The 22,115-nt window shown below is 43.1% G+C and overlaps 2 protein-coding genes across 8 annotated transcripts in view; both read right to left on the minus strand.

Moving 5' to 3' along the window:
- Positions 1-2,479: 2,479 nt before the first annotated feature.
- On the minus strand, positions 2,480-8,025 carry fam133b (family with sequence similarity 133 member B). 6 transcript variants are annotated; one of them, XR_004202897.1, is made up of 11 exons: positions 7,859-8,009; positions 6,959-7,056; positions 6,576-6,654; positions 6,349-6,465; positions 6,203-6,253; positions 5,972-5,996; positions 5,562-5,660; positions 5,289-5,324; positions 5,081-5,173; positions 4,750-4,803; positions 2,480-3,305 (listed from the first exon to the last, which is right to left on the minus strand). XR_004202897.1 is itself a non-coding variant. In XM_031788895.1 (11 exons), exons 1-11 carry the CDS (start codon positions 7,880-7,882, stop codon positions 3,216-3,218), a joined length of 849 nt encoding a protein of 282 aa, XP_031644755.1. In that variant the 5' UTR covers positions 7,883-8,025; the 3' UTR covers positions 2,480-3,215. The 6 variants fall into 6 exon arrangements, 3 of the variants coding, with proteins under 3 accessions (XP_031644755.1, XP_031644756.1, XP_031644754.1); XR_004202896.1 differs by having other exon boundaries at positions 5,289-5,360; positions 5,972-5,999; positions 7,859-8,008; XR_004202895.1 differs by having other exon boundaries at positions 5,289-5,360; positions 7,859-8,007.
- A 3,040-nt stretch (positions 8,026-11,065) lies between these two features.
- LOC109904398 (cyclin-dependent kinase 6) overlaps positions 11,066-22,115 on the minus strand; it is a 63,734-nt gene continuing 52,684 nt past the window's right edge. For both annotated transcript variants that reach the window (XM_031788897.1, XM_031788898.1), the window contains 3 exons: positions 17,075-17,125; positions 16,825-16,960; positions 11,066-16,681 (listed from right to left, as the gene is read on the minus strand). In XM_031788897.1, the coding sequence (XP_031644757.1) occupies positions 16,532-16,681; positions 16,825-16,960; positions 17,075-17,125 (337 nt within the window). In that variant the 3' untranslated portion in view covers positions 11,066-16,531. The remainder of the gene's footprint in view (positions 16,682-16,824; positions 16,961-17,074; positions 17,126-22,115) is intronic.

Raw genomic sequence — 22,115 nt, forward strand, 5'->3', positions numbered from 1 at the left:
GAAATTATTCGGCACAGCAGGCCGACATAGTAGCATTGACTAGTGCCTGTGAAATAAGAAAGGAGAGAAAAGGGTCGCTGTTTAAATAGACAAGCACATATACAGTACATCTAAGAACATACAAAGCAGCACAGATAACTCTTAAAGTAGATAAGACACTTGACAGATCATTTATACAGGATAGACATGAACGGAAGCCCAAGGGAGAATTGGACATGTGGAGAATGAAAGGGGCGTGCCTACATGATAATGTCAGAACATAAGGATAATTTACTAATCTTACCTAAGTCATTGTTTAGAGTAGGCAAGGTTGTTACCTGGGCAGAGCCAGATATCAAAGGGGGGATGGGTAAATTGTGGTCTAGAATAGGGGGGGGCCTAGGATAGGACACTTTGTGGCCTATTGGATAATAAATGAATAAATAAAAACTAAAACTAACTTGGCCCTCTTGCTTGTTTGTAGGTGACCAAATACTTATTACTTAAATACTTATATTTATACATTCTTTAAAAATCCTACAATGTGATTTTCTGAATATTTTTTTTTCTCATTTTGTCTGTCATAGTTGAAGTGCTTCTCTCACATGGATAGGCAGACCGTTATATAAAAATGGAGCTCTGCAGGATAAATCTCTGCCTCCAGCTGCTTGCATAGACAGCCCAACAATCCAGCCAAAGGCAAGTGTGGGTAGCTGCAGCCCCGGAGGGGCGTGTTGAAAGGAGTGGGTGTATGGAAAGCAAATCAGCTAATTTGGCAGATCCTTTGCCACTCAAGAACGTTTGGCGTGGCTGATTGGACTGCACGATGAGATAAACCGGCGACCAGTGCACCAGTGTTGTAGCTACATGCCTGCTGACCTCATGTGCTTTCTACCGCTACTGGGTATCACGGTCATTAAAAAAACTATTACAATAACGAGATATATCCACCAATCCAAAGAAAGAAGGGAGATAGACAGCCTGCTGTGCCACTTTGTGGACAACAAGTCTTATTGTTAGGGCGGCGAGATATGTATCTTGTCAGTATATCCATAATCTTTGTGGCAGCTCAGGGCTCAACCCCCTTGTTTTCGTTCAAAGTGAAGACACTACATAAGAAGTGGCCGGCGTGTGGTCGCCCACAAACTGCAGATTTCAGCTTTAAAGGGGTAATCTGCAGTTGCTACAATCATTTTGGGATTTATAAATGAATAATACAGTGGGGCAAAAAAGTATTTAGTCAGCCACCAATTGTGCAAGTTCTCCCACTTAAAAAGATGAGGCCTGTAATTTTCATCATAGGTACACTTCAACTATGACAGACAAAATGAGAAAAAAAATCCAGAAAATCACATTGTAGGATTTAATAAGTATTTGGTCACCTACAAACAAGCAAGATTTCTGGCTCTCACAGACCTGTAACTTCTTCTTTAAGAGGCTCCTCTGTCCTCCACTCGTTACCTGTATTAATGGCACCTTTTTGAACTTATCAGTATAAAAGACACCTGTCCACAACCTCAAACAGTTACACTCCAAACTCCACTATGGCCAAGACCAAAGAGCTGTCAAAGGACACCAGAAACAAAATTATAGACCTGCACCAGGCTGGGAAGACTGAATCTGCAATAGGTAAGCAGCTTGGTTTGAAGAAATCAACTGTGGGAGAAATTATTAGGAAATGGAAGGCATACAAGACCACTGATAATCTCCCTCGATCTGGGGCTCCACGCAAGATCTCACCCCGTGGGGTCAAAATGATCGCAAGAACGGCGAGCAAAAATCCAAGAACCACACGGGGGACCTAGTGAATGACCTGCAGAGAGCTGGGACCAAAGTAACAAAGCCTACCATCAGCAAGGGCATTGAAGATGAAACATGGCTGGGTCTTTCAGCATGACAATGATTCCAAACACACCGCCCGGGCAATGAAGGAGTGGCTTCGTAAGAAGCATTTCAAGGTCCTGGAGTGGCCTAGCCAGTCTCCAGATCTCAACCCCATAGAACATCTTTGGAGGGAGTTGAAAGTCCTTGTTGCCCAGCAACAGCCCCAAAACATCACTGCTCTAGAGATCTGCATGGAGGAATGGGCCAAAATACCAGCAACAGTGTGTGAAAACCTTGTGAAGACTTACAGAACACGTTTGACCTCTGTCATTGCCAACAAAGGGTATATAACAAAGTATTGAGATAAAAGTTTGACCTAATACTTATGTTCCACCATAATTTGTTAATAAATTCATTAAAAATCCTACAATGTGATTTTCTGGATTTTTTTTCTCATTTTGTCTGTCATAGTTGAAGTGTACCTATGATGAAAATTACAGGCCTCTCATCTTTTTAAGTGGGAGAACTTGCACAATTGGTGGCTGACTAAATACTTTTTTGCCCCAGTGTATTTCATGCTTCAAGGATGGTAAATTACAAGTATAAATGTTATTTGTTACTCTCATCTAATACAAATCATTTATCATTCATCCATACACAAAAAATAATCACTATATTATCAAGGATAAAACAATACTTTAATCATTAAAACCCATTCATTTATAGATATTCAGTTGTAGAATTCATTACATTAACAGAATTGAACAGTATATCCCTTGTGATAATGACAATTTCACTCGTATTTTCACAATCCCAACTTCAATATGAGGCTGGCAAGAGAAGTGACCATCATATCAGAATGCATGCATCATGACACTGGGCACCAGCATAACAAAGTCCCAAAATGACCTCAGTGTAGCTAGTGATGCACGAGATCTCCAAGAATGGTAAAATAGACATAGCAGGGCAGCATACCAAAGGTGTAAAAAATGTACACTGCTGATCAATATCCATGTATGGAAGTTCATTTTCATTTCATATGCAAATGTTTCAGTTCAGTTGGGCCACACTTGACAGACTTATGGTGTCCTTGACGACGACTTATGGTGTCCTCGACGACGTTCATTTGGATCTAATAAAAACTAGCAACAGACAAAAGAAAAACAAATATGCAAAGTTGTCACAGAGGGTTTGATGACCCGTAACTCCCAGTTCACCATTCCTTAATTAACATTAGAAACCCCATATCCCATCTCCCCACCATCTCAACTCTCATGAGCAGAAAGCTAGCGGTTCCCCTTATCCATCAACTACCCCCATCATGGGAGCAGCCTAGATGGGATTTTTTGGTAGTGGAAAGGCAGATGCTCTCTAGTGGTGGACAGTTGGACAGAGAACCACAGCGCTAGATGTTAGTCTAACTCAACGTCAGAAGAGGTCTTCTTCTTCTTCTTCCTGCCATGTTTCTTGTGCTTCTTTTTCCTCTTCTTCTTTGATTTGTCCTGTTAACATTTACAACAGTTGGGTAAGTAAGTGTTAAACTTTCATTCTGCTGTTTTTGTATAAAATATGTCAGTGCAGAAAAATATTACTCAGGCAGTATTGTATGTGGTCCTTTGTGGCTCAGTTGGTAGAGCACGTCGCTTGTAACGCCAGGGTAGTGGGTTCGAATCCCAGGACCACCCATATCTTAAAATGGTATGCATACATGACTAAGATGCCTTGGATAAAAGCATCTGCATATATTATATTACAAATATGCTACATTTGAAACAATCCCAAGAGATAGTCATGTAGTTATCTGCTGACAGAGGCATGTTGCCATTTCTGGTCATTTGCTAACATACACTACATGACCAAAAGTATGTGGACACCTGCTCGTCAAACATCTCATTCCTAAATCATGGACATAATATGGAGTTGGTCCCCTTTGCTGCCATAGTAGCATCCACTCTTCTGGGAAGGCTTTCCACTAGATGTTGGAACATTGCTGCAGGGACTTGCAGAGCATTCGTAAGGTCAGGTTATGATGTTGGGTGATTAGGCCTGGCTTGCAGTCAGTGTTCCAATTCATCCCAAAGCTGTTTGATTGGGTTGAGGTCAGGGCTCTGTGCAGGCCAGTCAAGTTCTTCCACACCGATCTCCAAACCATTTCTGTATGGACCTAACTTTGTGCACGGGGGTATAGTCACGCTGAAACAAGAAAGGTCCTTCCCCAAACTGTTGCCAGAAAATTGGAAGCACAAAATCGTCTAGAATGAAATTGTATTCTGTAGCGCTAAGATTCCCCTTCACTGGAAGTAAGGGGCCTAGCCCAAACCATGAAAAAAAGCCCCAGACCATTATGCATCCTCCACCAAACTTTACAGTTGGCACTATGCATTGGGACAGGTAGCGTTCTCCTGGCATCCACCAAACCCACATTCGCCCGTCAGACTGCCAGATGGTAAAGTCTGATTCATCCCTCCAGAGAATACGTTTCCACTGCTCCAGAGTTCAATGCTGGCGAGCTTTACACCACTCCTCCCAACGCATGGCACTGCGCATGGTGATCTTAGGCTTGTGTGCAGCTGTTCGGCCATGGAAAACGAGGACAGACGATTGTGTGGCCTACCACTCCCCAGCTGAAAAGTTGTTGACCAGGGCAGAAATTGTTGGAAAGGTGACATTCTATGACGGTGGCGGTGCCACGTTGACAGTCACTGAGCTCTTCAATACGGGCCAGTCTACTGCCAATGTTTGTCTATGGAGATTGCATGGATACATGCTTGATTTTAAACACCGGCCAGCAACGATGTGGCTGAAATAGACTAATCCACTAATTTAAAGGGGTGTCCACATAGCTTTGTAAATATAGTGTATTTTGGTCACTAGTCATTAAATCTGACATGGGGAGTGGCCGTTTTCATCCTGTGGTTAGTGTATGCTTATCTGACAACCACTTACTGCTGCTATTTTTTCTTTCTCCTCATTACTTCTCTTTCTCTTCTTGGGTTCACCCTACAGAGACATTGCAAAAATTAAACAACCACAATATATGGGGAAAGGCCGTTGACAGTTTCCTAACGTCCAATCAAAAAGTGCAGTATTTCACAATGATACAGAATGCTAAAAAAGTTCCTTCCATATAAGACTTAAACTGCAGATGACCTATGCCTTCCAACGAGGAACAAAAATACAGCCCATAAGTGGTCATCTAAGTCAATACATAACACATTATTTTCAGTCATAAAACATGGCAAATGAATATAAAGGTGACAAAGGTGAATGTACTTACACCCTCCTCCACTTCTGAGTCCGCTGACGACTCTGAGGATGAGTCTTTATGACTTTGCTCAGCTTTCCTCTTCTTCCTGCGGCTCTTTTCATCCTGAAGGTTAAACATTTACAGCCCTCAGCTCACTGTAGCCCAGCATGTTCAAAACCTTCTTCAGGCAGCAATACACAAAATAGGACTAACAGCCACACGAATGTCCTTAAATTACCTTTTCTTTCTTCTTCATCTCCATCTCCATCTTCGTCTTCTTGGAGAGAAACAGAATGAGAGGGAAGGAGCCCTTTTTTTGCATACAAAACATGAAGATTTAATGAAGTACTCACATAACAAAAAAAAGTTTAACATTGAAATGAATGAACAGAAATCAAACAATGGCTAAACAGAGAAGCACGTGACGAAAGACATTTCTAAGAGTGCAGAAATGTCTTCAATTAAAATGAATGTAAGGAAATAGATGGAATACTCTCCACATCAAAGTAACCTTGCTGTCGGGCTCCGATTCTACAGTCGAGTCTTCTGATGCTTTCTTGGAGGAGGACCGCTTCTTTTTACGTCTCTTTTTGACACTCTTCTTTTCATTCTGACCAAACAGACATCAGATAAAAACTCAGTTTCAATCTATCACATTTCCCCTCTTTGAATTAGTAGGACAACATTTAACTGGAAACGCATATTCATAAAAGGGGGTAGAAGCCAATCCCCAAACAAAATATCAACGGTATAAATGTATTCACAATATATATATATTCACAATACTTCACACAGCTCTTCGTGCCTACCTTAGAAATATAATACATTAGAAGTAATTGTATTTCTATGGTGCCCACAGGGTGGCTGGGAAACAGTATGGCAAGCTGACACAGACTTGTCACCAAATACTCTGGTACATACCTCGTCTTCAGAGTCTGAGGAGGAGCTGCTAGAGGAATCAGAACTCGATGAGGAGGAGGAGGGAGAGGAATGCTTGACCAAACACAATGAAAGCAGAGCTCATTAGATTTGAAGACAGCAACTGACACAAAGATACCTTTGTGAAAAGCTTACACTTTAGATGACAGATACCACTACCGCAATATGCATACCAACAGCCTTCAACAAGACATTGGAGACAGCTTTCCTCACCCTGTTGGATTTCTTTCCCTTTTCTTTTTTCCCCTTCTCTTTCTTCTTTTTCTAAACACAAAACCGAGATCTGGTATGAGAGGTGGATACGTTAAAACAAAATGTTTGTATTCAAATGTTAGACATGGATAGAACTGGAAGCATACCTCTTTCTTCTCCTTCTTCTCTCTCTTCTCCTTCTCCTTCTTCTCCTTCTCCTCTTTCTCCTTGTCAACACCACCCAGTAACTTCTCTCTGTTCTTCGCCAGCTCTTTCTTCCAATTCTATACAAAGCAAATTGTGATATTTGAATGTAAGAAAAAAAGAAAACACTGGATTTGTGGTATAATAACAACCGGTCAATAAAGTACAATTGTTGACATTTGAACAATACCTCGTTCATTTGATCCTCAAAGTCCGCCAGAGCTCTGGAGCCTTTCTTCTTCCTCTCGATGATCTCTTTCACCTCTTCCCTGATGAACAAAAACCATCATCACTCAATGAATCACAACTGACGGTGATGTAGGCCTAGGTCCAAACATTCAAGGGCATAGCAACATTTTACTGTGACTTGCAGGCAGCATTTCATAGTGTGTAGCCTATTACTATAAAACAGCAATGCCTTACTACCCCGATTTACACACATAGAATCCAACATTTTGCCTGTTGACATTCTTCAGTAACATCAATGAGGGTATGTCCATCTCGCCAGTTATACAACCTGGAGCCCTTTCAGGCACAAATCCTGGGTCCTTTGTTGTGTTATCTTATGCTTACCATGTTGGCCGTGGTCTGCTCAGGTAATCCTGGATAGATGGTCCTGCGTTGGGTGCAGGTCCCTTGGCCCGTGATGCAGCTATGGGGTTCACATATGACTGAAAACACACAAGGGAGACAGTCAGACCAGACATCTCAATGACATCTGGCTACCGTAGACAAGAAACATTAGTCTAGACAGTATCGGATGCATAATAACACACATTATTTTGATCTGGCTAGGTTGGATCAGTCATTTTGACTAGACTGTCAATACCAATTCTATGGCCTTTCCATACAAAGGTAATGTTAACACATTCATAACATAGATACAACGTAGACAGCCAGTCCGGCCAATTCGGGTGATGAACTCGAGCCTAGTTGGCAGGCGTAGTTACAGTAATAGTTAGTTGTTTTTTTAGACAGTGCACTTGGGATTATGTTAGCAGAACAGGCACAGGGTGTGCTCGCTAGTTCGCTATATTATTATACACTAGCTAAATAACATAACTAGATATATTTCGAACTTAATAGTTAGCTACGTTAGTTCAGGTGTGGCTCCGTTTAGCGGTCCTTCATACGACCTGCTAACGTTTACTTGTTCTTCGATATCTGCCAGGTTAGTTTGCCTAGCTAGCTATATTCGTTCGATATATATATATATCGTATGTTAAAATAACTCACATTTCCGCACCTTTGATAGCTAGTTTTAAAGGGATTCGACTTGTCTGCACACTAACGTAAACTACTGTTAGCTAGCTAACTTATAGGGCCTAGCTAACATACCTAACGTTACAGGCCCATGCGTTCCGTGCCAGTTAGCTATAGCCAACACGTTTGTTTGTTTTCATGCATAACGTTACTATTTATCGTAAAAAGCTAAATATCTACATGCCTGTAATTATTTAACACGTGGCTTACCACTCTATTGTCTCTTTTCCCCATTTCTGCAGATTTCGCCTACTATTGGGCGAATATCACTAAATTGAGAACCGTAGCATGCTTCCCGTCGTTAGCCACCACAACAAGCGAGCTGCTCTAGCTACGTAGCTAGATTCTCTGACGACGACGGACACACAGACCTGTGAAGACTGCCACCTAGCGGTAAATACGTATATTAGATTGATTAGAGAGAACACATGTACAGGGTTGCAGATGTATGTAATGACAGGGTAACAGTGAAATGATTAAGCTCCGAGCTCCAACAATGCAGTACAAAGTGAAATAAAACAATACAAATATAATAGAGTGGGGGGGGGGGGGGGGGCAGGTAGCTGACTAGTGATGATGGTCTGTGGGTAGAAGCTATTGGCCAGTTTGACATTTTTTGCCATAATGCTCCAATAATGCCCACGTCTGAGTGATGGAAACGGAGAGAACCGGTCATGGCTCAGAATATCCAGGGGTCCCTGATGATCTTCTTGCCCTTTCTGTGACACCTGGTGTTGTAGGTGTCCTGAAGGTCAGGCAGTGTGTCCCTCTGTAGCACCTTGTGGTCTGTGGCGGGGGAGTTGCCGTACCCGGCTGTGATGCAACTCAACAGTATTATCTTGATGGTGCTCCTGTAGAACACTGTGAGGGCCCTAGGGAACAGACTGAATTTCTTCAGAATCCCGAGTTTGATGAGTCGCTATTGTGCCTTCACCAGCGTCCGTGGGGTTTGACCATTTCAGCTCCTTGGAGTTGTGTACGCAGAGGAACTTGAACTTTTTGACCGTCTCCATGGTGGCACAGTTGATGAGGATGGGCGCGTGCCCAACCTGGTAACTCCTGAAGTCCACAATCAGCTCCTTTGTTTAGCTGACTTTGAGGTTGTTTACCTGGCACCACGCCATTAGAGTGCCTACCTCCTCCCTGTAGGCCGCCTCGTTGTTGTTGGTAATCAGGCTGTCGTGTCGTCAGCAAACTTTATGATGGAGTTGTGTGAGACCACACAGTTGTGGGTATACAGGGAATACAGAAGGGGGGTGAGAACGCCCACCAGGAAGTCCAGGACCCAGATTGCATAGGGAGGAGATCAGTCCCAGGGCCGTATGTTTTGTGGTGAGCTTAGAGGGCACAATGGTATTGATAGGCTGAGCTGTAGTCGATGAACAGCATCCTCACATATACATTCCTTTTGTCCAGGTGGGGGAGGGCAGTGTGGTATTGATAGGCTGAGCTGTAGTCGATGAACAGCATCCTCACATATGCATTCCTTTTGTCCAGGTGGGTGAGGGCAGTGTGGTATTGATAGGCTGAGCTGTAGTCGATGAACAGCATCCTCACATATACATTCCTTTTGTCCAGGTGGGTGAGGGCAGTGTGGTATTGATAGGCTGAGCTGTAGTCGATGAACAGCATCCTCACATATACATTCCTTTTGTCCAGGTGGGTGAGGGCAGTGTGCAGTGTAATGACGTTTGCGTCGTCCCTGGATCTTTCAGGGAGGTAGGCAAATTGGAGAGGGTCGAGTGTGTCAGGGAGGGAGGTGGTGAGGTAGTCTTTGACTAGCCTCTCGAAGCACTTCATGATGACGGAAGTTAGTGCTATGGGTTGGTAGCACTAACTTCAGTTATTTTCCCTTTCTTGGGCATGGGGATGATAGAGGAAATCTTGAAGCAGGTAGGGGATTTCACCTGAGCTAGAGATTAAAAACACAGGTAGATTTAAGCAATAAGGCCTAGGGGCTAAGAGCTAAGAGCTGTTCTTAGGCACGATGCAACGCGGAGTTGTATAGCCGTGGTATATTGGCCATATACCACAAACCCCTGAGATGCTTTATTACTATTATAAACTGGTTACCAACATAATTAGAACAGTAAACAAGTAGTTTTGCATCATACCCGTGGTATATTTAAGCAATAAGGCCCAAGGGGGTGTGGTATAGGGCTAATATACCACAGCTAAAGGCGGTTCTTCTGCACGACGCAACGTGGAGTACCTGGATACAGCCCTAAGTCGTAGTATATTGGCCATATGCCACCAACTCCCGAGGTGCCTTATTGCTATTATAAACAAGTTACCAACATAATTAGAACAGTAAACAAGTAATATTGTCTCATACCTGTGGTACAGTCTCATATTCCACAGCTTTCAGCCAATCAGCGTCCAGGGCTTGAACGACCGGTTTATAATTACAGTGCCTTGCGAAAGTATTCGGCCCCCTTGAACTTTGCGACCTTTTGCCACATTTCAGGCTTCAAACATAAAGATATAAAACTGTATTTTTTTGTGAAGAATCAACAACAAGTGGGACACAATCATGAAGTGGAACGACATTTATTGGATATTTCAAACTTTTTTAACAAATCAAAAACTGAAAAATTGGCCGTGCAAAATTATTCAGCCCCTTTACTTTCAGTGCAGCAAACTCTCTCCAGAAGTTCAGTGAGGATCTCTGAATGATCCAATGTTGACCTAAATGACTAATGATGATAAATACAATCCACCTGTGTGTAATCAAGTCTCCGTATAAATGCACCTGCACTGTGATAGTCTATGTCATGATCTTCGGTCAATTCTGCTATGTCATGATCTTCGGTCAATTCTGCTATGTCATGATCTTCGGTCAATTCTGCTATGTCATGATCTTCTGTCAATTCTGCTATGTCATGCTCTTCTGTCAATTCCGCTATGTCATGCTCTTCTGTCTATTCTGCTATGGCATGCTCTTCTGTCTATTCTGCTATGACATGCTCTTCTGTCTATTATGTTATGGCATGCTCTTCTGTCAATTCTGCTATTTCATGATCTTCTGTCAATTCTGCTATTTCATGATCTTCTGTCAATTCTGCTATATCATGATATTTAGTCAATTCTGCTATGTCATGATCTTTTGTCAATTCTGTTATGTCATGATCTTCTGTCAATTCTGCTGTCATGCTCTTCTGTCAAATAGAAAGATACACATTCTTTACAGATTGTTTATAATAAAATATACTGAGTGTACTAAACATGACATAGACTGGCAAGGTGAATCCAGGTGAAACAAGGATTTTTTTTGCAGCTTCACATGTTAACAACATTGAAATACCACAACAAATACAACAACTAAATATCCACAGTCTAACGCAACCCAATTCAATATTAAGCACATTATACATTTGTTCATTATTTGAATGAATCCCAAACAAGAACGCTCACATATACAAAGCAGATTTTTTTATTCAAATGGTGCAACATGAAGCAATCACCACTGATGGCATTTATTCATGTAAACATAATGCCCATTACCTCCATATCGTCATTGTAAATTAAGTTACCATGTCATAGGTGGGCATTTCATATACATTTGTGGCCTTTACTTTCATCCTTGGAGCTAAATGTGTTAAAATACTACATTTTTCAGTACTGTTCATTAGCTAAAGGGTATTTGCAATACAAAGCTATCATACTGTAGGTGCATTTGTGTAATCGTAGGAAATGTATGGCAGACCCCATGTAGGTGGCTGTAAAAAAGTACAACTTAATTATTTTCTATTACATAGACAAAAGTATTCTTGTCCTGTGTTTTAGGTTTACAAATGACCAATAAACCTCTTAAATAAAATAACACAGTGATAGTTTCAAGTGAATATAGACTAAAATGATGATAGTCTACCCTCTAGGCAAAAACTGGTTGAATCAACATTGTTTCCACGTAATTTCAACCCCAAAAATCTATGTCATGACGTTGAATCAACGTGGGACAATAATTGGATTTGCAAAAAGTCATCAGCATTTCGTCTTTTTTTCACCCAACGTTTAACCTAAATCCAAGCACATTTTTTTTTTGATTTCACACTGAATTGACAACTCAACCAACTGTAAACCAAAACAAGACGTTGAACTGATGTCTGTGCCCAGTGGGTACTTGTTAGTAGGGCAGTAGACGTTGAACTGATGTCTGTGCCCAGTGGGTACTTGTTAGTAGGGCAGTAGACGTTGAACTGATGTCTGTGCCATGTGGGTACTTGTTAGTAGGGCAGTAGACGTTGAACTGATGTCTGTGCCCAGTGGGTACTTGTTAGTAGGGCAGTAGACGTTGAACTGATGTCTGTGCCATGTGGGTACTTGTTAGTAGGGCAGTAGACGTTGAACTGATGTCTGTGCCCAGTGGGTACTTGTTAGTAGGGCAGTAGACGTTGAACTGATGTCTGTGCCATGTGGGTACTTGTTAGTAGGGCAGTAGACGTTGAACTGATGTCTGTGCCCAGTGGGTACTTGTTAGTAGGGAAGTTGACGTTGAACTGACTGATACCAAGAAATCTTGACAATCCCTATTTCTAGAGAGTTGTAACATGAAGTCTGCAACAGGGATGAGTATCCATCAGTGACATGAACCTAACAGAACAGAGGTGAGTATCCATCAGTGACATGAACCTGACAGAACAGAGATGAGTATCCATCAGTGACAAGAACCTGACAGAACAGAGATGAGTATCCATCAGTGACATGAACCTGACAGAACAGAGATGAGTATCCATCAGTGACATGAACCTGACAGAACAGAGATGAGTATCCATCAGTGACATGAACCTGACAGAACAGAGATGAGTATCCATCAGTGACATGAACCTGACAGAACAGAGATGAGTATCCATCAGTGACATGAACCTGACAGAACAGAGATGAGTATCCATCAGTGACATGAACCTGACAGAACAGAGATGAGTATCCATCAGTGACATGAACCTGACAGAACAGAGATGAGTATCCATCAGTGACATGAACCTGACAGAACAGAGATGAGTATCCATCAGTGACATGAACCTGACAGAACAGAGATGAGTATCCATCAGTGACATGAACCTGACAGAACAAACACATCTACTGCTACATGGAGATGAGAGCTCAGTTCAAATGGATTTCATGTCATTAAACCAAGTGTCCCCTGACACTGAAAACACGTAGGATATCAAACATATCATAGCAGACGTGCAGTTTGATTCACACAGTCATGAATTCTGTAATATGAGTATAGTATCAAAATCATGTTATAGCATTATTGTCAGCCACGGAAACAGTTGATGCAGTCTGATCATGAATGTGCAAAGTGTGTCAGAATGATTTCTGATTTGATTTCTAAAAAGATCCTGAGTGTATTTGTGTGCTAGCAGCACTAGATATACCAGAGTGAAAGTTATGGTCTAGATTACTGTGCAGTAAGAAGTTTTACAAACAAAATAACTCTATTTACCTTGACTTGTTTTCAGCCAATCCCTCGGAGGGAGCGAGTCTGAAAGCACTCTTGCTAGTCATATTGAATCAATATGCCATTGGAGTGCTCCTCAACGTGAGCATAATAAGTAAGGTGAGCATCATTGTTAAAACAACCATTCTTAACACAGAACAGCTGTGTTTTAACATGAACCCCTGTATGCTTTTATGTAATCCTCTGAGACTAAGTCCAAATGAAGAAGGTACAATGTTCAACATCCTCTGAATCCGACATATCCACCTCCCTTTTCTCAATACAAAATCTCACAACTAATAACATTTCACTGACCAACACCTATACTACTGCTACCCTGCTACACATGCCAGTGTGCTGGATATGCAAGTCACACCACTACTGCCAGGATAAGTGCAGTCTCTAGCACTAGCCTATACCAGTCCATTACCCAATCCATTCTACATGCCTCACATTGTCAAACCTTTCCTCCTTTGGATTTGACCTAGTCTTGTAATTTATTTTCTAGCGTGGAATTTTGCAATATCATTTTTAATTTCAATCCCCACACATGATTTAAAGTCCAGTAAAATTAAGACAAACTAGAAAATAAGAAATCAACTGTCAACAATGGTGCGTACATCGACCTTATTCTTATACAACATGTAGTCACTCCAGTATGCTCTGTGTATCAGGTCATCAGGTAATTTTCTTTCGGAAAGATATCAGTTTGTCTCTGTGGATGGTTTGTCCTCTGACAAATAAATTGTACGTTTCGGCATTCCTCAAGGTTCTGTTTTAGGACCACTATTGTTTTCACTATATATTCTACCTGTTGGTGCTATGCGGACGACACACAGCTGTACATTTAGATTAAACATGGTGAAGCCCCAAAATTACCTACTCTGGAAGCCTGTGTTTAAGACATAAGGAAGTGTATGGCGGAAAATTATTTTAAACCCGGACAAAACAGAGATGCTAGTTCTAGGTCCTAAGAAACAAAGAGATCTGCTGTTGGATCTGACAAATAAGCTTGATAGTTGTATAGTCGTCTCAAATAAAACTGTGAAGGACGAACATATCAAGAATATTTCAAGGACAGCTTTTTTTCCATCTTTGTAACATTACAAAAATCAGAAACTTTTTGTCCAAAAATTATTTTAGATTAGACTACTGCAAGGCTCTACTCTCCGGCTACCCGGATAAAGCACCAAATAAACTTCAGTTAGTGCTAAACATGGCTGCTAGAATCCTAGAATGACTAGAATCAAAACATTTGATCATATTACTCCAGTGCTAGCCTCTCTACACTGGCTTCCTGAGAAGGCTAGGGCTGATTTCAAGGTTTTACTGCTAACCTACAAAGCATTACATGGGTTTGCTCCTACCTATCTCTCAGATTTGATCCTGCCGTACATACCTACACGTACGCTACGGTCACAAAACACAGGCCTCCTTATTGTCCGTAGAATTTCTAAGAAAATAGCTGGAGGCAGGGCTTTCTCCTACAGAGCAAATTTTTTAGGGAATAGTCTGCCTATCCATGTGAGAGAAGCAGACTCGGTCTCAACCTTTGTCTTTACTGAAGACTCATCTATCTCTTCAGTAGGTACTATGATTGAGTGTTGTCTGACCCAGGGGTGAGAAGGTGAACAACAAGGCACAGGAGCGACGAACCGCCCTTGCTGGCTCTGCCTAGCTGGCTCCCCTCTCTCCACTGGGATTCTCTGCCTCTGACCCTATTACAGGGGCTGAGTCACTGGATTACTGGTGCTCTTCCATGTCGTCCCTAGGAGTGGTGCGTCATTTGAGTGGGTTGAGTCACTGACGTGATCTTCCTGTCCGGTTTTGCACCCCCCCGGCTCGTGAAGTGGAGGAGATCTTCGTGGGCTATACTCAGTCTTGTCTCAGGGTAGTAAATTGGTGGTCTGTTGATATAGCTCTAAAGGTTTGGGGGCTATGCTTTGGCAAAATGGGTGGGGTTATATCCTGCCTGGTTGGCCCTGTCCGGGGTATCGTCGGACGGGCCACAGTGTCTCCCCCCCCCCATTCAGCCTCCAGTATTTTGCTGCAATAGTCTATGTGCCGGGGGCTAGGGTCAGTCTGTCCTATTTTGTGTAATTATCCTGTCTTATTAGGTGTCCTGTGTGAATTTAAGTATGCTCCCTCTAATTCTCTCTCTCTCCCTTCCTGGAGGGCCTGAGCCCTAGGACCATGCCTCAGGACAACCTGGCCTGATGACTCCTTGGTGTCCCCAGTCCACCTGGTCGTGCTGCTGCTCCAGTTTCAACTCTTCTGCCTGAGACTAGGGAACCCTGACCTGTTCACCGGGCGTGTCCCAGACCTTGTACCTTGTCCCGGACCTGCTGTTTTTGACTCTCTCTCTCTACCGCACCTGTTGTCTCGACCTCTGAATGCTTGGCTATGAAAAGCCAACTGACATTTATTCCTGAGGTACTGACCTGTTGCACCCTCTACAACCAGTGATTATTATTTGACCCTGCTGGTCATCTATGAACGTTTGTACATCTTGAAGAACAATCTGGCCTTAAATGGCCATGTACTCTTATAACCTCCACCCGGCACAGCCAGAAGAGGACGGGCCACCCAGTTCCTCTCTAGGTTTCTTCCTAGGTTCCTGCCTTTCTAGGGAGTTTTTCCTAGCCACCGTGCTTCTACATCTGCATTGCTTGCTGTTTGGGGTTTTAGGCTGGGTTTCTGTACAGCACTTTGTGACATCAGCTGATGTAAAAAGGGCTTTAGAAATACATTTGATTGATTGATCAGGTCATCAGAAAGAGTAACACATAGGCTCTTGAATGGTGTCCATCAGATTTCATCTCACTTTATGACACTGAAGTATGGATACCATAAGAAGAACTCAAAGTGATCCATTTTCAGTTGTTCCGTGAAGTGCTTAGTTCGCACCAGTCAAAGTCTTTTAAGCTGAAGCCCATCAGAATCCTGCTCCAGCCTGCAGTAACACAGGACTACCTGTAGATGGCAGTGATATAAAAACACAAATGTATGTTTGGACCATAAGCAGCGCTAGGCAGTGTGAGGTCCTCCTGCATGGGATAAACATATGTGTGTGTATCCTCTCTCTCAGTTCAGTCGTGGAGATGAGCTCCAGGTGAGATCCATGCCGACCTACCCTTGGTGCTTGGTGTTCCCTCACTGAGGAGCCTCTTCTCAGGCTAAGGCAGAAAAGACAAGAGGCAGCAGCTCCTGGACATCCAGAGGTTCTCCCCTGGTGGCAGTACATCTCAGCTTTAAGGGTCCTTGCATTGTTTACATTTTTTTATTTTAAAAAAATGATCCTAAAAGCAGCATTCAAATCAGTACATTGTGGAAGACAGCACTGTTGCATTTTAGAATCAAATGTCTGTCTGTTGCTCTCTTTCTCTGTCTTTGTGTCCATCTCTCTCGCTCTCTCTCTCTTGTCCTGGGACGGGGGGCTGTCAGGCAGCGCTCTCCTCCATGGTGGGCTTGTTGCTGGCAATGGGCTGAGCGTACACACTCTTACTGTCACTATCCACACTCTGGAAGTAGGGGTGGGTCAGAGCAGCAAACGCTGATATCCTTTTGGCGGGATTGAATGCCAGGAATTGCTGTACAGAGAAAGAAAAGAGAGAGACAAATATTATAATAATTCAATAAGAAGAAAAGTGTGAGTTTCATTCCTATTGGACAAATCAATTTGAAACAGTACGTACTGTATTTAGAGTGCGGTGTGTGTGCGTCTAATACTCACCAGTATAAGGGACTTCCCCAGCTCGTCCATGTCAGGGATGAGGTTTCCGATTGGCTGAGGGGGTCGTGGAGAGAAGGCACTCTGTGGTAGGGCAACTTCCTGGGGCCAGTCCTCCACCGAGGGAACCCCGACCACACTGAGGGATCATCATCATTATCATTATCATCAGAATCACAAGCCTCATTATTTGCCAATTGATTGTTAAAACTGTAAATATGATTTATAGCATGATGTACAACATGGTACTTACTCAAAAATCTTGCCCAGCTGATCAACATCTGAGCTTCCTCTAAACAAAGGTCTGGGGAGAGGAAGAGCACATGTCAATATAACTGAAGCTTATTGGTGTGTTATATACCTTCAATGAATCAGATAAATTCGTTTTAATGTGTCCTTCATAAATCAATGGGATCTGTGGCGGTGATGCAGGTTGCATTAATACTGACCCCTCATCTTCTCAACACAAAATGACATCTCAAACATTCCTACTAAGCAGGCAGACGCTGGCCAGCATCATCCTTAACTGGCATAACCAGTCCAACCCTCACTCTGTTCTACTGTAAAGAGGTGGCTTTCCTGGTTCTGGTCAGACCAGATAGTACTGAGGACTGTTTCAACAGCACATGGGAGAAAGGCACACTCATGGGAGGGAGAGAGAGGACCTGGAGAGGGGCTAGGGATGGAGGGAAGGAGCAGGCCTGCTGGTGGTTCCTGTGGCTTTGGGTATGCTTCCCCCGGCACCCACAGAAATTCCAGCAGTCATCATCAGTTCATTCATGTCTCAACTCAAACCCCAGCCAACCAACGGGTAGAAAAACATAGATTTAACCCTCATGTGTGTCTGCCTTAGCTCTCTGTGGGCCTGTGTGTTGTGTGTGTGTGTGTGCGTGCATGCATGTGCGGCATTGGGAGTGGGTGAGCAGTGCAAATCCTGTGTGAAAGACCAATTGGATTATTCTAACAGAGACTAGCTGGGAAATATATAAACTAGCAGTCACCACCAGATGTTAATGCATCTAACATCTGCCGTAATGTTTTCCCTACATAGCTGAACCCCCACACTTTCCCTACATAGCTGAACCCTCACACTTTCCCTACATAGCTGAACCCCCACACTTTCCCTACATAGCTGAACCCCCACACTTTCCCTACATAGCTGAACCCCCACACTTTGCCTACATAGCTGGACCCCCACACTTTCCCAACATAGCTGAACCCCCACACTTTCCCTACATAGCTGGACCCCCACACTTTCCCTACATAGCTGAACCCCCACACTTTCCCTACATAGCTGAACCCCCACACTTTCCCTACATAGCTGGACCCCCACACTTTCTCTACATAGCTGAACCCCCACACTTTTCCTCATAGCTGAACCCACACACTTTTCCTCCATAGCTGAACCCCCACACTTTTCCTACATAGCTTAACCCCCACACTTTTCCTACATAGCTGAACCCACACACTTTACCTACATAGCTGAACCCCCACACTTTCCCTACATAGCTGGACCCCCACACTTTCCCTACATAGCTAAACCCCCACACTTTTCCTACATAGCTGAACCCACACACTTTCCCTACATGCTAAGACTTTGAAGATTAGATACAGCTAGTTTGCACATTTTACAGTGACAGCAATTATGTTTCCACATAGTTTGACGGGTTAAGGGTACTCCATAACACGCTATACAAACCTAGCAGCAACAGTGGTGGAACTGATCTATGCCCCTCTTCACCAAGTAGACGCCATCCTAACCAATACACCCCCTATAACCACATTTCTATCAATGGCTCACTACACTGGCATCCCTTTATACTGGTTGCTGTAAGGGCATGTTGAGAGTCTGAGGGTTGAACCATAGAGATCAGACCAAACCAGTTCTCTGCCTTTAGATGGAAAACATCACCTACAACAACAGCATCGTGCCAAAACAAGTATGATTTCCAAGAGGTCAATTCTTTAACCAGGAGTGGTTTGAATGGATGACTGGCTTCACACAGGGTTGGCACTGACACACACACACACACACACACACACCCAACCTAGAGGTGATAGCTGAGTCACGCTCCCCTTGTGCCAACCATTCTGTCCCACATTCCATACAACCTCTGGAATACGTGTGTGTGTGTGTGTGTACTGTATGTGAGGGAGTTTGGGAGGGAGTGCATTTGTGTTCATGGGCACGTGTGTCTGTAAGTGTAATCTATGTGTGTGGATGCACACACACGTGTGTGTGTGAGGTTATGTCTTCGAGAGGTTTATCAACGTGCCAGTCCACTGTGAGAAAGTAAACAGGGATGTGATCTCCTCCTGCGTTGGCTGCATTAACATAACATGTCCAGCCTTTAGATTAGCGGAATGTCAACACAGCCCTCTGTGTCATTCACAGCTTGTTGACTAATTACTATCCAATCTAAACCACGCAGATACAGACTTGCATGATATTTGCTTCAGATTCCTGAGACAAATGGTACTGATGCTTATCAGTAAGTGAAACTGTTTTTTCCTTCAAAAAGCTATGATTAAGAGATGGACGTATTTGGGGAAAACCTTTGATGAAGGGAGTTAGTCAGACAAGTGCTGGTTGTAGAGGACAACAGAGAGAGACTGGGGACTTCTCTGTCTACTACAGTAGAGTAACGGTAGGGGACTTCTGTCTACTACAGTAGAGTCATGGTAGGGGACTTCTCTGTCTACTACAGTAGAGTCATGGTAGGGGACTTCTCTGTCTACTACAGTAGAGTCATGGTAGGGGACTTCTCTGTCTACTACAGTAGAGTCATGGTAGGGGACTTCTCTGTCTACTACAGTAGAGTCATGGTAGGGGACTTCTCTGTCTACTACAGTAGAGTAACGGTAGGGGACTTCTCTGTCTACTACAGTAGAGTAACGGTAGGGGACTTCTCTGTCTACTACAGTAGAGTCATGGTAGGGGACTTCTCTGTCTACTACAGTAGAGTAACGGTAGGGGACTTCTCTGTCTACTACAGTAAAGTCATGGTAGGGGACTTCTCTGTCTACTACAGTAGAGTCATGGTAGGGGACTTCTCTGTCTACTACAGTAGAGTAACGGTAGGGGACTTCTCTGTCTACTACAGTAGAGTCATGGTAGGGGACTTCTCTGTCTACTACAGTAGAGTAACGGTAGGGGACTTCTCTGTCTACTACAGTAGAGTCATGGTAGGGGACTTCTCTGTCTACTACAGTAGAGTAACGGTAGGGGACTTCTCTGTCTACTACAGTAGAGTAACGGTAGGGGACTTCTCTGTCTACTACAGTAGAGTAACGGTAGGGGACTTCTCTGTCTACTACAGTAGAGTAATCTCTCACCTACTGAATGAGGTGGTAACGACAGTAGATTGCCCTACAGCAGTTTAGGGCTGAACTAACCAATCATGTCTGAGGTGTCTGAGCCAGTCATGTGAATGTGAGTAAAACTACAAACTATACCAGAATGATCACCAATGTTTCTTTTGAAAATACTTCAAATGTCATGATACCTGCCCTGTTATTTCCATGTACTGTATGTCTTCAGCCCTGGCCCTTACAGTAAACAGCAATGAGCATTTATGCAACACAGGGGCTGAGGCCTCCCCCTCAATTAAATTCAAAGGGCTTTATTGGCATGATAAACATATGCTTATATTGCCAAAGCAAGTGAAATAGACAATAAACCAAAGGGAAATAAATAATGGAAAGTAACAGTAAACATTACACGCACAAAAGTTTTCAAATAATATAGACATTTCAAATGTAATATTATTGGCTATGTACATTGTTGTAACAATGTGCAAATAGTTGATGTGTGAAAGGGAAAATAAATTCATAGATAAATATAGGTTGTATTTACAATGTTGTTTGTGCTCTACTGGTTGGCCTTTTCTCATGGCAACGAGCCACATGTTGCTGCAGTGACTGCACAGATATGGAGTTTATCAATGTTTGATTTGTTTTCAAATTCTTTGTGATCTGTGGGAAATTTGCTCAGTTTCCAACTCATTTTGTGGGCAGTGGTCTCTCGAGAGCCAGGTCTGCCTATGGCGGCCTCTCTCAATAGCAAGGCTATGCTCACTGAGTCTGTACAGTCAAGGATTTTCTTAATTTGGGGTCAGTCACAGTTCTTTCCAGTATGACAAATAGTTATCTTTTTGTTTTCTCATAATTTGGCTGGGTCTAATTGTATTGGTGTCCTGGGGCTCTGTGGGATCTGTTTGTGTTTATGAACACAGTCCCAGAGCCAGCTAACTGAGGGGACTCTTCTCTAGTTTAATATTTCTGGAGGTGAGGGCTTTGTGGTGGAATGTGTGGGCATTGCTGCCTTTTAGGTGGTTGTAGAATTGAACTACTCCTTTCTGGATTTTGATAACTAGTGGGTGCATTCCTAATTATACTCTGCATGCATTGTTAGGGGTTTTGCATTGTTCACAAAGTATATTTTTGCAGAATTTTGCATGCAGTCTTCATTTGGTGTTTGTTCCATTTTGTGAATTCTTGGTTGGTGAGTGGACACCAGACCTCACAACCATGGAGGGCAATGGGTTCGATAACTGATTTAAGTATTTTTTTTAGCCAGATCCTAATTAGGATGTTGAGTTCAATGTTCCTTTTGATGGCATAGAAGACCCTTCTTGCCTTGTCTCTTAGATCGTTCACAGCCTTGTGGCTGTTACCTGTGGTGTTGATGTTTAGGCCGAGGTAGGTATTCTTTGTGTGCTCTAGGGCCACAGTGTCTTGATAAAATTTGTATTTTTTTCTTGGCTGCTGGACCTTTTTTGGAACAACATTATTTTGGTCTCACTGAGATTTACTGTCAGGGCCCAGGTCTGACATAATCTGTGCAGAAGATCTAGGTGCTGCTGTAGGCCCTCCTTGGTTGGGGACAGAAGCACCAGGTAATCTGCAAACAGCAGACATTTGACTTTTGATTCTAGTGAGGCCGGGTGCTGCAGACTGTTCTAGTGCCCTCACCAATTCATTGTTATAAATGTTGAAGAGGATGGGACTCAAGCTCCATCCCTGTCTCACCCCACAGCCCTGAGGAAAGAAATATGTGTGTTTATTGCACACTTGTTGTTTGGGTACATTGATTTCTTTCTTTCTCTCGCTCTTGCTCTCTCTGACTCAGTCAGAGGCTGTTCCCAGGTGCCCTTTAATCTGTAACAGGTGGCCTTTTAAAAAGCCACCTTAATCATCTGCAGGTCAGAGAGAGAGAAAGTGAACGAGGGGTGCTGTACAGAGACATCAAAGGTCCTGCCTTCTACCTCCAGGCAGAGTTGGCCAGGAGCCAG

Source organism: Oncorhynchus kisutch, linkage group LG14 (assembly GCF_002021735.2).
Source record: "Oncorhynchus kisutch isolate 150728-3 linkage group LG14, Okis_V2, whole genome shotgun sequence".
NCBI lineage: Eukaryota > Metazoa > Chordata > Actinopteri > Salmoniformes > Salmonidae > Oncorhynchus > Oncorhynchus kisutch.

Excerpts from the sequence above, each read along its gene's own strand:
- fam133b (XM_031788894.1), bottom strand. The coding sequence starts at position 7,882 with ATGGGGAAAAGAGACAATAGAGTG. Across the intron at positions 5,997-6,202 it reads AGGGAAAGAAATCCAACAGG|CTCCTCCTCAGACTCTGAAG; the intron begins GTGAGGAAAGCT and ends TTCCTCTAGCAG. Across the intron at positions 3,306-4,749 it reads AGAAAGAAAAAATAGCAGCA|GACAAATCAAAGAAGAAGAG; the intron begins GTAAGTGGTTGT and ends AAATGTTAACAG.